The sequence below is a fragment of the Lissotriton vulgaris genome, chromosome 6 (assembly GCF_964263255.1).
Source record: "Lissotriton vulgaris chromosome 6, aLisVul1.2, whole genome shotgun sequence".
In the NCBI taxonomy this organism is placed as follows: domain Eukaryota; kingdom Metazoa; phylum Chordata; class Amphibia; order Caudata; family Salamandridae; genus Lissotriton; species Lissotriton vulgaris.
The window spans coordinates 1,737,286,505-1,737,300,246 of record NC_141694.1 but is presented as its reverse complement, the minus strand read 5'-3'; the positions used below and the strand labels follow the sequence as shown (position 1 = coordinate 1,737,300,246).

The following is a 13,742-nucleotide window of genomic DNA, read 5'->3' as shown; positions in this document are numbered from 1 at the left end:
ACACAAGTGAGCATAACACAAGGAGAGTGAGGGACTGAGGACATAGAGGTAGTGAATGAAAAACAGAGAAGAGGACAAAAGAAAGGAGCAAAGAAAGATAAGTGAGGGAGAGTGGGTGAGTTATAGTGACAGAGTGCCACAAAAGAGGTGAGTGAGTAAAGAGGAATTACTTAAAGAGCAAAGGAGGAAAAGACGGAAAAGGGAAGTAAAGCAGAGAGACTGAAAGCTGAAAAGTGGTGCAAGGGAGAGAGGGGATGCAGACAGTTGAAATGGGAATGAGGGGGTGTGAAAGAAGTGGAGTAAAGGAACGGGGGTGAGAAAGGCATGTGTCCTCAAAGTAATTTAACAAGGGTGCCAATTTTTCTTCATTTTCAACATAATATTCTGATTCAGAAATTGCAGTGTAGTACTCGTCTACACTTTCAGGAGGTACAAAACAAAGTGCTGTTAATTTCTTTAATTCAACTTGTAGTTTGCTATCTGAGCAGTAATCTGTAACCAGGGATGTTTTTTGTAATTTACGCCAATATGCCTGGGAAAAATGAAAAAAACCATCCCTGAATTTGGGTATCCACGTACATTTTGTTGATCACATTGATCATAGTCAATTCGAAATCTATAATGATTTTCCTAGGACTTTTCCCGGATGTTTTCTCTTTAATCACTGTCAAAAATTCAGTGTAGGTTGCAGATTGCTTATCTGGTAGCAAACTATACACTAAGGGAACTACATTTTTGTTAATCTGTGTATGAATGCTGTAAATTTGTGTGAAAGGATGGGGCGTACATTTAAACGTCCCATCCATCATCCAAATTTCAGTATTCTCTAATTTAAAAAGGTTGCGGGGAGTGCTAAATATTAGAATACGTTTAAGAGGGTTTTCGTTGTCATAGAGTAAGAAAGGTTCATTAGAGAAAGATAGAGTAAGTTCATGAGGAATATTTATGTCTGCAAAAGTTTGAGGGGTAACTGTGAGTGTTACTTGCCTGCTTTTTACGTTGAATAATTCCACGCAAATTGGGTATAGTAGGCATATTACAAGCAATATGTCCAGGGACATGTGCAACCTCTCTTAAATTCTACCAGGAGTTTCATTGGAGGTGGATGCAATATCTTTCATTTTGTTTATTGTTTCACGTATTTCTATCTCCATTGCAGAGACAGAGTGGTTATGTTCAGTTGTTTTGATTACGTTGTCACCAACAGTAACCGCTCTGCCGCTGCAACGGGAAGAATAATATTGCACACACCTCCAATGTCTCCTTGGTTCACTTATCCTTTCATTACAATATATATATCCACAATGTTTGAGAAGTCTGTTTCCTTTCCTTGATTTAGTGTAAGATGCTGTGGCGTGGCTTGACATTATCTGTTGAAAAAATGAAATGGGAAAAAAAATTACTATGTTTTTCTATGTCTTTGTTTTATCTTTTTGAAATGTATATTTATTTTCTTATTTATACAAGTTTATGGAGTTAGAATAGTAAGTGGCACCCCTACACTATCCAGCACTTACCCTACTGATGCACTTTCCTGGAGTTAGAATAGAAAGTGGCACCCCTATACTATCCAGCACTTACCATACTAATGCACTTTCCTGGAGTTATAAATTTAAGAGATTAGAACATTGTTCTTTTTTTCACCATTGGAAAAAATATACCAAATACTTAAATAATAACCTTTTTCAAAAAACTAGTTTTTTTTAATAATAAATTTCAAGCAAGCATCACTTTGGAAAAAATAAGTGGTGAGGAAGGAAAAGATATTTTTAAAGGAACGTTCAAAATGTTTTCAAAAGTAAATATATTCCATTTTAAATGCAATGGATAAAAAAATGTTTTTTAAAAATAAAAGGAGAAGAGTGACTTATCTTTGGATTGTAAGGGTTTTTTTGGGGGAAAAAATTACTAATGGATTTGTTTACATTTGAAAATGGTGGAACAGAAAAAAAGAAGACTTCTTAAGGTAAGGGAACCCGACGAAAATTAATTTTAAAAATGTTTAAAAAAAAAGCCAATTGAATTAAATGTGAAAAAAATAATTTAAGGTCAAAGCAGGAAAGTAACTTTGTGAGAATTGATTAGAAATGTAATATGTTAGCAACATTTTCCAGGTACTCTAATGCCACACTCAACGAAAATTGTTGAAGTACTGTCAATAGTCTCTCGGACATCTCCTTTGTTTGTTTAGAAGGTCGTGGATTTAGGCTACCTGTTAATGCTTGTGGAAGTCTCATTTCTTGAAAACTTTGCTCCTTCTTCAAAGTTTTCAAAAAAGAGTAGAAATTTGGATGATGTTTCCCAATTGTATGACTGAAGGAGTTGTGCCATCCCTCTATGGCATTGTTTGTTTAAGCACCTCCTTCCAAGCAGGTTGAGTAGCAGTTCCACCACTCCACATGGAAACGTGGCTTCCTCCTGCGACCCGATCTGCTTAGACGCCCAATCCATGTGTCCTCAAAGTAATTTAACAAGGGTGTCAATTTTTCTTCATTTTCAACATAATATTCTGATTCAGAAATTGCAGTGTAGTACTCGTCTACACTTTCAGGAGGTACAAAACAAAGTGCTGTTAATTTCTTTAATTCAACTTGTAGTTTGCTATCTGAGCAGTAATCTGTAACCAGGGATGTTTTTTGTAATTTACGCCAATATGCCTGGGAAAAATGAAAAAAACCCATCCCTGAATTTGGGTATCCACGTACATTTTGTTGATCACATTGATCATAGTCAATTCGAAATCTATAATGATTTTCCTAGGACTTTGACCGGATGTTTTCTCTTTAATCACTGTCAAAAATTCAGTGTAGGTTGCAGATTGCTTATCTGGTAGCAAACTATACACTAAGGGAACTACATTTTTGTTAATCTGTGCATGAATGCTGTAAATTTGTGTGAAAGGATGGGGCGTACATTTAAACGTCCCATTCATCATCCAAATTTCAGTATTCTCTAATTTAAAAAGGTTGCGGGGAGTGCTAAATATTTGAATACGTTCAAGAGGGTTTTCGTTGTCATAGAGTAAGAAAGGTTCATTAGAGAAAGATAGAGTAAGTTCATGAGGAATATTTATGTCTGCAAAAGTTTGAGGGGTAACTGTGTGAGTGTTACTTGCCTGCTTTTTACGTTGAATAATTCCACGCAAATTGGGTATAGTAGGCATATTACAAGCAATATGTCCAGGGACATGTGCAACCTCTCTTAAAATTCTACCAGGAGTTTCATTGGAGGTGGATGCAATATCTTTCATTTTGTTTATTGTTTCACGTATTTCTATCTCCATTGCAGAGACAGAGTGGTTATGTTCAGTTGTTTTGATTACGTTGTCACCAACAGTAACCGCTCTGCCGCTGCAACGGGAAGAATAATATTGCACACACCTCCAATGTCTCCTTTGTTCACTTATCCTTTCATTACAATATATATATCCACAATGTTTGAGAAGTCTGTTTCCTTTCCTTGATTTAGTGTAAGATGCTGTGGCGTGGCTTGACATTATCTGTTGAAAAAATGAAACGGGAAAAAAAAATTACTATGTTTTTCTATGTTTTTGTTTTATCTTTTTGAAATGTATATTTATTTTCTTATTTATACAAGTTTATGGAGTTAGAATAGTAAGTGGCACCCCTACACTATCCAGCACTTACCCTACTGATGCACTTTCCTGGAGTTAGAATAGTAAGTGGCACCCCTATACTATCCAGCACTTACCATACTAATGCACATTCCTGGAGGTATACATTTAGGAGATTAGAACATTGTTCTTTTTTTCACAATTGGAAAAAATATACCAAATACTTAAATAATAACCTTTTTCAAAAAACTAATTTTTAATAATAAATTTCAAGCAAGCATCACTTTGGAAAAAATAAGTGGTGAGGAAGGAAAGTATATTTTTAAAGGAACGTTCAAAATGTTTTCAAAAGTAAATATATTCCATTTTAAATGCAATGGATAAAAAATGTTTTTTAAAAATAAAAGGAGAAGAGTGACTTATCTTTGGATTGTAAGGGTTTTTTTTTGGAAAAAATTACTAATGGATTTGTCTACATTTGAAAATGGTGGAACAGAAAAAAAGAAGATTTCCTAAGGTAAAGGAACCCGACGAAAATTAATTTTAAAAATGTTTTCAAAAAATGGCAATTTAATTAAATGTGAAAAAAATAATTTAAGGTCAAAGCAGGAAAGTAAGTTTGTGAGAATTGATTAGAAATGTAATATGTTAGCAACAGTTTCCAGGTAGTCTAATGCCACACTCAACAAAAATTGTTGAAGTACTGTCAATAGTCTCTCGGACATCTCCTTTGTTTGTTTAGAAGGTCGTGGATTTAGGCTACCTGTTAATGCTTTTGCAAGTCTCATTTCTTGAAAACTTTCTCCTTCAAAGTTTTAAAAAAAGAGTAGAAATTTGGATGATGTTTCCCAATTGTATGACTGAAGGAGTTGTGCCATCCCTCTATGGCATTGTTTGTTTTAGCACCTCCTTCCAAGCAGGTTGAGTAGCAGTTCCACCACTCCACATGGAAATGTGGCTTCCTCCTGCGACCCGATCTGCTTAGACGCCCAATCCATGTGTCCTCAAAGTAATTTAACAAGGGTGCCAATTTTTCTTCATTTTCAACATAATATTCTGATTCAGAAATTGCAGTGTAGTACTCGTCTACACTTTCAGGAGGTACAAAACGAAGTGCTGTAAATTTCTTTAATTCAACTTGTAGTTTGCTATCTGAGCAGTAATCTGTAACCAGGGATGTTTTTTGTAATTTACGCCAATATGCCTGGGAAAAATGAAAAAAAACATCCCTGAATTTGGGTATCCACGTACATTTTGTTGATCACATTGATCATAGTCAATTCGAAATCTATAATGATTTTCCTAGGACTTTTCCCGGATGTTTTCTCTTTAATCACTGTCAAAAATTCAGTGTAGGTTGCCGATTGCTTATCTGGTAGCAAACTATACACTAAGGGAACTACATTTTTGTTAATCTGTGCATGAATGCTGTAAATTTGTGTGAAAGGATGGGGCGTACATTTAAACGTCCCGTCCATCATCCAAATTTCAGTATTCTCTAATTTAAAAAGGTTACGGGGAGTGCTAAATATTAGAATACGTTTAAGAGGGTTTTCGTTGTCATAGAGTAAGAAAGGTTCATTAGAGAAAGATAGAGTAAGTTCATGAGGAATATTTATGTCTGCAAAAGTTTGAGGGGTACTGTGTGAGTGTTAATTGCCTGCTTTTTACGTTGAATAATTCTACGCAAATTGGGTATAGTAGGCATATTACAAGCGATATGTCCAGGGACATGATGTGCAACCTCTCTTAAAATTCTACCAGGAGTTTCATTGGAGGTGGATGCAATATCTTTCATTTTATTTATTGTTTCACGTATTTCTATCTCCATTGCAGAGACAGAGTGGTTATGTTCAGTTGTTTTGATTACGTTGTCACCAACAGTAACCGCTCTGCCGCTGCAACGGGAAGAATAATATTGCACACACCTCCAATGTCTCCTTGGTTCACTTATCCTTTCATTACAATACTAGCAGCCCGTCCCGACCTTGTCCAGGAGCAATCAGGCTTAAGGGCCCTCGCCCGCCCCGGCCCCCGCCCCCGACATTGTCCGTGCGTCCCCCGGAGTATCAGCCCGTCCCGACCTTGGCTTCAGGGCCCCCGCCCGCTCTGACATTGTCCGTGGGTCCCCCGGAACCTCACCTCATCCGCCGCGCCTCCCCGCGCTCCTGCGTTCACCGGTCTGCCGCTCCTCACCGCTCCTCCCCTCTCCTCCCCACCTGTCCGCCGCTCCTCTCCGCTCCTCCCAGCCTGTCTGCCGCTCCTCACCGCTCCTCCCCGCCTGTCTGCCGCTCCTCCCCGCGCTCCTGGACGTCGCTCCTCCCCGCGCTCCTGATGTCAACACGCACGTCGCGGCCGGCGCTACTTCCATGGGACTAATTTTTTTTTTCTTGTACATTTTTTAAATACCGTATATTTTTTAAATTTATATAGCCTATGTCCATCTGCACACCCATACAATTTCAACGATGTATCGGGTGTGTGGATTGGCGCTGTGGTTCCCGAGTTTACCCGCCTCAAAGGTTCAAAGTTCTTCCTTTATAATAGTAGTATAGATATATATCCACAATGTTTGAGAAGTCTGTTTCCTTTCCTTGATTTAGTGTAAGATGCTGTGGCTTGGCTTGACATTATCTATTGAAAAAATGAAATGGGAAAAAAAAATTACTATGTTTTTCTATGTCTTTGTTTTATCTTTTTGAAATGTTTATGGAGTTAGAATAGTAAGTGGCACCCCTACACTATCCAGCACTTACCCTACTGATGCACTTTCCTGGAGTTAGTATAGTAAGTGGCACCCCTATACTATCCAGCACTTACCATACTAATGCACTTTCCTGGAGGTATAAGTTTAAGAGATTAGAACATTGTTCTTTTTTTTCACAATTGGAAAAAATATACCAAATACTTAAATAATAACCTTTTTAAAAAAACTATTTTTTTTTAATAATGAATTTCAAGCAAGCATCACTTTGGAAAAAATAAGTGGTGAGGAAGGAAAGGATATTTTTAAAGGAACGTTCAAAATGTTTTCAAAAGTAAATATATTCCATTTTAAATGCAATGGATAAAAAAATGTTTTTTAAAAATAAAAGGGGAAGAGTGACTTATCTTTGGATTGTAAGGGTTTTTTTTTGGAAAAAATTACTAATGGATTTGTTTACATTTGAAAATGGTGGAACAGAAAAAAAGAAGACTTCTTAAGGTAAGGGAACCCGACGAAAATTAATTTTAAAAATGTTTAAAAAAATGCCAATTGAATTAAATGTGAAAAAAATAATTTAAGGTCAAAGCAGTAAAGTAAGTTTGTGAGAATTGATTAGAAGTGTAATATGTTAGCAACATTTTCCAGGTAGTCTAATGCCACACTCAACGAAAATTGTTGAAGTACTGTCAATAGTCTCTCGGACATCTCCTTTGTTTGTTTAGAAGGTCGTGCATTTAGGCTACCTGTTAATGCTTGTGCAAGTCTCATTTCTTGAAAACTTTGCTCCTTCTTCAAAGTTTTCAAAAAAGAGTAGAAATTTGGATGATGTTTCCCAATTGTATGACTGAAGGAGTTGTGCCATCCCTCTATGGCATTGTTTGTTTTAGCACCTCCTTCCAAGCAGGTTGAGTAGCAGTTCCACCACTCCACATGGAAACGTGGCTTCCTCCTGCGACCCGATCTGCTTAGACGCCCAATCCATGTGTCCTCAAAGTAATTTAACAAGGGTGACAATTTTTCTTCATTTTCAACATAATATTCTGATTCAGAAATTGCAGTGTAGTACTCGTCTACACTTTCCGGAGGTACAAAACAAAGTGCTGTTAATTTCTTTAATTCAACTTGTAGTTTGCTATCTGAGCAGTAATCTGTAACCAGGGATGTTTTTTGTAATTTACGCCAATATGCCTGGGAAAACTGAAAAAAACATCCCTGAATTTGGGTATCCACGTACATTTTGTTGATCACATTGATCATAGTCAATTCGAAATCTATAATGATTTTCCTAGGACTTATCCCGGATGTTTTCTCTTTAATCACTGTCAAAAATTCAGTGTAGGTTGCAGATTGCTTATCTGGTAGCAAACTATACACTAAGGGAACTATATTTTTGTTAATCTGTGCATGAATGCTGTAAATTTGTGTGAAAGGATGGGGCGTACATTTAAACGTCCCATCCATCATCCAAATTTCAGTATTCTCTAATTTAAAAAGGTTGCGGGGAGTGCTAAATATTAGAATACGTTTAAGAGGGTTTTCGTTGTCATAGAGTAAGAAAGGTTCATTAGAGAAAGATAGAGTAAGTTCATGAGGAATATTTATGTCTGCAAAAGTTTGAGGGGTAACTGTGTGAGTGTTACTTGCCTGCTTTTTACGTTGAATAATTCTACGCAAATTGGGTATAGTAGGCATATTACAAGCAATATGTCCAGGGACATGTTGTGCAACCTCTCTTAAAATTCTACCAGGAGTTTCATTGGAGGTGGATGCAATATCTTTCATTTTGTTTATTGTTTCACGTATTTCTATCTCCATTGCAGAGACAGAGTGGTTATGTTCAGTTGTTTTGATTACGTTGTCACCAACAGTAACCGCTCTGCCGCTGCAACGGGAAGAATAATATTGCACACACCTCCAATGTCTCCTTGGTTCACTTATCCTTTCATTACAATATATATATCCACAATGTTTGAGAAGTCTGTTTCCTTTCCTTGATTTAGTGTAAGATGCTGTGGCGTGGCTTGACATTATCTGTTGAAAAAATGAAATGGGAAAAAAAATTACTATGTTTTTCTATGTCTTTGTTTTATCTTTTTGAAATGTATATTTATTTTCTTATTTATACAAGTTTATGGAGTTAGAATAGTAAGTGGCACCCCTACACTATCCAGCACTTACCATACTAATGCACTTTCCTGGAGGTATAAATTTAAGAGATTAGAACATTGTTCTTTTTTTCACAATTGGAAAAAATATACCAAATACTTAAATAATAACCTTTTTCAAAAAACTAGTTTTTTTTAATAATAAATTTCAAGCAAGCATCACTTTGGAAAAAATAAGTGGTGAGGAAGGAAAGGATATTTTTAAAGGAACGTTCAAAATGTTTTCAAAAGTAAATATATTCCATTTTAAATGCAATGGATAAAAAAAATTTTTTTAAAAATAAAAGTAGAAGAGTGACTTATCTTTGGATTGTAAGGGGTTTTTTTTGGAAAAAATTACTAATGGATTTGTTTACATTTGAAAATGGTGGAACAGAAAAAAAGAAGACTTCTTTCGGTAAGGGAACCCGACGAAAATTAATTTGAAAAATGTTTTAAAAAAATGCCAATTAAATTAAATGTGAAAGAAATAATTTAAGGTCAAAGCAGGAAAGTAACTTTGTGAGAATTGATTAGAAATGTAATATGTTAGCAACATTTTCCAGGTAGTCTAATGCCACACTCAACGAAAATTGTTGAAGTACTGTCAATAGTCTCTCGGACATCTCCTTTGTTTGTTTAGAAGGTCGTGGATTTAGGCTACCTGTTAATGCTTGTGCAAGTCTCATTTCTTGAAAACTTTGCTCCTTCTTCAAAGTTTTCAAAAAAGAGTAGAAATTTGGATGATGTTTCCCAATTGTATGACTGAAGGAGTTGTGCCATCCCTCTATGGCATTGTTTGTTTTAGCACCTCCTTCCAAGCAGGTTGAGTAGCAGTTCCACCACTCCACATGGAAACGTGGCTTCCTCCTGCGACCCGATCTGCTTAGACGCCCAATCCATGTGTCCTCAAAGTAATTTAACAAGGGTGACAATTTTTCTTCATTTTCAACATAATATTCTGATTCAGAAATTGCAGTGTAGTACTCGTCTACACTTTCCGGAGGTACAAAACAAAGTGCTGTTAATTTCTTTAATTCAACTTGTAGTTTGCTATCTGAGCAGTAATCTGTAACCAGGGATGTTTTTTGTAATTTACGCCGTACATTTTGTTGATCACATTGATCATAGTCAATTCGAAATCTATAATGATTTTCCTAGGACTTTTCCCGGATGTGTTTTCTCTTTAATCACTGTCAAAAATTCAGTGTAGGTTGCAGATTGCTTATCTGGTAGCAAACTATACACTAAGGGAACTACATTTTTGTTAATCTGTGCATGAATGCTGTAAATTTGTGTGAAAGGATGGGGCGTACATTTAAACGTCCCATCCATCATCCAAATTTCAGTATTCTCTAATTTAAAAAGGTTACGGGGAGTGCTAAATATTAGAATACGTTTAAGAGGGTTTTCGTTGTCATAGAGTAAGAAAGGTTCATTAGAGAAAGATAGAGTAAGTTCATGAGGAATATTTATGTCTGCAAAAGTTTGAGGGGTAACTGTGTGAGTGTTACTTGCCTGCTTTTTACGTTGAATAATTCTACGCAAATTGGGTATAGTAGGCATATTACAAGCAATATGTCCAGGGACATGTTGTGCAACCTCTCTTAAAATTCTACCAGGAGTTTCATTGGAGGTGGATGCAATATCTTTCATTTTGTTTATTGTTTCACATATTTCTATCTCCATTGCAGAGGCAGAGTGGTTATGTTCAGTTGTTTTGATTACGTTGTCACCAACAGTAACCGCTCTGCCGCTGCAACTGGAAGAATAATATTGCACACACCTCCGATGTCTCCTTGGTTCACTTATCCTTTCATTACAATATATATATCCACAATGTTTGAGAAGTCTGTTTCCTTTCCTTGATTTAGTGTAAGATGCTGTGGCGTGGCTTGACATTATCTGTTGAAAAAATGAAATGGGAAAAAAAAATACTATGTTTTTCTATGTCTTTGTTTTATCTTTTTGAAATGTATATTTATTTTCTTATTTATACAAGTTTATGGAGTTAGAATAGTAAGTGGCACCCCTACACTATCCAGCACTTACCCTACTGATGCACTTTCCTGGAGTTAGAATAGTAAGTGGCACCCCTATACTATCCAGCACTTACCATACTAATGCACTTTCCTGGAGTTAGAATACTCAGTGGCACCCCTTCACTAATCAGCATTTACTCTACTGATGCACTTTCCTGAAGTTAGGATAGTAATTGGCACCCCTACACTATCCTGCACTTACCCTACTTATGCACTTTCCTGGTCTTAGAATAGTAAGTGGCACCCCTACACTATCCAGCACTTACCTTACTGATGCACTTTCCTGGACTTAAAATAAGTGGCACCCCAACACTTTCCAGCACTTACCCTACTGATGCACCCTCCTGGAGTTAGGATAGTAAGTGGCACTTCTACACTATCCAGCACTTACCCTACCGATGCACTTCCCTGGATTTAGAATAGTAAGTGGCACCCCTACACTATCTAGCACTTACCCTACTTATGCACTTTCCTGGAGTTAGAATAGTAAGTGGCACCCCTACACTATACAGCACTTACCTTACAGATGCACTTTCCTGGACTAAAATAATAAGTGGAACCCCTACACTTTCCAGCACTTACCCTACAGATGCACTTTCCTGGAGTTAAAATAGTAAGTGGCACCCCTACACTTTCCAGCACTTACCCTACTGATGCACCTTCCTGGAGTTACAATAGTAAGTGATACCTCTTAAAATTTCATCATTTACTCTACTGAGGCTCTTTATTTGCGTTTTACAAATTTTTGAAATCTACTTTTGCTATTTATTTTGCGGTTTAGATGTGTTTATATTTATAAATTACCTTTGATTTTTGGAGTTTGCTTTTTTGTCTTCTTCCTGGTCTTCTGACTTGTTTTTGTATGGGCTTCTTAGTTGATTGCTCGTTCGAGTTTTGCTTTTCTGGTTTGGCTCTACAAAAAGAATTGGAGAATGTTTTATATGATTTTAAACACTGTATTATCACTGTTTCAATTTGTTTTACTGCCTCATCTTCCTGGAATTAGAATACTCAGTTGCACCCCTACACTAGCCAGCACTTACCCTACTTATGCACTTTCCTGGAGTTAGAATAGTAAGTTGCACCCCTACACTATCCATCACTTACCTTACTGATGCACTTTCCTGGAGTTAGGATAGTAAGTGGCACTTCTACACTATCCAGCACTTACCCTACTGATGCACTTTCCTGGATTTAGAATAGTAAGTGGCACCCCTACACTATCTAGCACTTACCCTACTTATGCACTTTCCTGGAGTTAGAATAGTAAGTGGCACCCCTACACTATACAGCACTTACCTTACTGATGCACTTTCCTGGACTTAAAATAATAAGTGGAACCCCTACACTTTCCAGCACTTACCCTACAGATGCACTTTCCTGGAGTTAAAATAGTAAGTGGCACCCCTACACTTTCCAGCACTTACCCTACTGATGCACCTTCCTGGAGTTACAATAGTAAGTGATACCTCTTAAAATGTCATCACTTACTCTACTGAGGCTCTTTATTTGCGTTTTACAAATTTTTGAAATCTACTTTTGCTATTTATTTTGCGGTTTAGATGTGTTTATATTTATAAATTACCTTTGATTTTTGGAGTTTGCTTTTTTGTCTTCTTCCTGGTCTTCTGACTTGTTTTTGTATGGGCTTCTTAGTTGATTGCTCTTTCGAGTTTTGCTTTTCTGGTTTGGCTCTACAAAAAGAATTGGAGAATGTTTTATATGATTTTAAACACTGTATTATCACTGTTTCAATTTGTTTTACTGCCTCATCTTCCTGGAATTAGAATACTCAGTTGCACCCCTACACTAGCCAGCACTTACCCTACTTATGCACTTTCCTGGAGTTAGAATAGTAAGTTGCACCCCTACACTATCCAGCACTTACCTTACTGATGCACTTTCCTGGAGTTAGGATAGTAAGTGGCACTTCTACACTATCCAGCACTTACCCTACTGATGCACTTTCCTGGATTTAGAATAGTAAGTGGCACCCCTACACTATCTAGCACTTACCCTACTTATGCACTTTCCTGGAGTTAGAATAGTAAGTGGCACCCCTACACTATACAGCACTTACCTTACTGATGCACTTTCCTGGACTTAAAATAATAAGTGGAACCCCTACACTTTCCAGCACTTACCCTACAGATGCACTTTCCTGGAGTTAAAATAGTAAGTGGCACCCCCTACACTTTCCAGCACTTACCCTACTGATGCACCTTCCTGGAGTTACAATAGTAAGTGATACCTCTTAAAATGTCATCACTTACTCTACTGAGGCTCTTTATTTGCGTTTTACAAATTTTTGAAATCTACTTTTGGAAAGGGGCGACCACTCGGTCCCCCCGAACGTATGGTGGAGTACCCCGATCCCCCCGGGAGGCCATCTTGGGCGGGAGGCGAGTCTTGGCTGGTATGCCCGAAGCGGCGTAGCCGGGGCGCGCTTTTTTCCCGCCCTGGAGTGGGTTGTCCTAGACACTAAAGCCGCCAGCCACGCCCCCGGAGGCGGGCGGAGGCGGGTTTACGCCCGCCCGAAGACGGATAAAAGGAGCAACAAGCCAAGGAAGCATCCTCTTGTTCCTGTGCTCTGAAGCTGCACCTCCCCGCTGCACGTGAGCTCGAGACGGAACGAAGAGCCAATTTTGAGCGTTTTAATTTTGTTCTTGTTCTTTCAGATATCTTCGTTGGAGAATGCCGGGCAAGAAAGTCGGAAAACGGGTCGGTACCGATCAGATGCTCCGCATGCTTGTAAAGGACATGGCCGAGATGAAAAAGCAGATGGCGGCAATGAACGGGGTTGGAGGCCCGAAGCGAGTCGTCGGACCAGCATTGCCGGGAGTAGTCCCCAGCGGGAGGGGCAAGAGGTCCAAGAGGGGGGCACTTGGGGGGGAGGCCCCGGTTCCCGATACACCGATAGAGGAGCCAATCCCGGTTCCGAAGGAGGGGCGACCGATCCCCGTCGTAGTCACCCCCGTGAACGGGGAAGATATGCCTCCCGAGTTGGCTGCACAACTGGCAGCGTGGTTGGGAAAAGATAGTGAGGGCACCACGGCAGACGACGCCAGGGCAGTAATGAGGCAATTGCGAGAATCTAGAGAGGCTGCGAGGGCACCATCTTCTGTTCCCCCACAGGTTCCGGTGGGTGAGACCGCAGCGGGCACGAGTTCGGCAGCAAGTACAGCTCCTAGTTCAGGTAAGCGGCTATTGCCGATTGCGGGGGAGGGGTCTGTACCCTCACGAAGGGAGAAAGTGGCCCAGCATGTTCCACTCGA

General features: G+C 38.5%; 1 protein-coding gene across 1 annotated transcript; it reads right to left on the bottom strand.

The window, feature by feature from the left end:
• Positions 1-6,893: 6,893 nt before the first annotated feature.
• On the bottom strand, positions 6,894-8,309 carry LOC147709394 (uncharacterized). The gene has a single exon (XM_086925472.1). It carries the CDS (start codon positions 8,307-8,309, stop codon positions 6,894-6,896), a length of 1,416 nt encoding a protein of 471 aa, XP_086781598.1.
• Positions 8,310-13,742: the final 5,433 nt, after the last annotated feature.

What these genes read in the sequence shown, in the direction of transcription:
- LOC147709394 (XM_086925472.1), bottom strand. Translation starts at nt 8,309, where the DNA reads ATGTCAAGCCACGCCACAGCATCTTACACTAAATCAAGGAAAGGAAAC.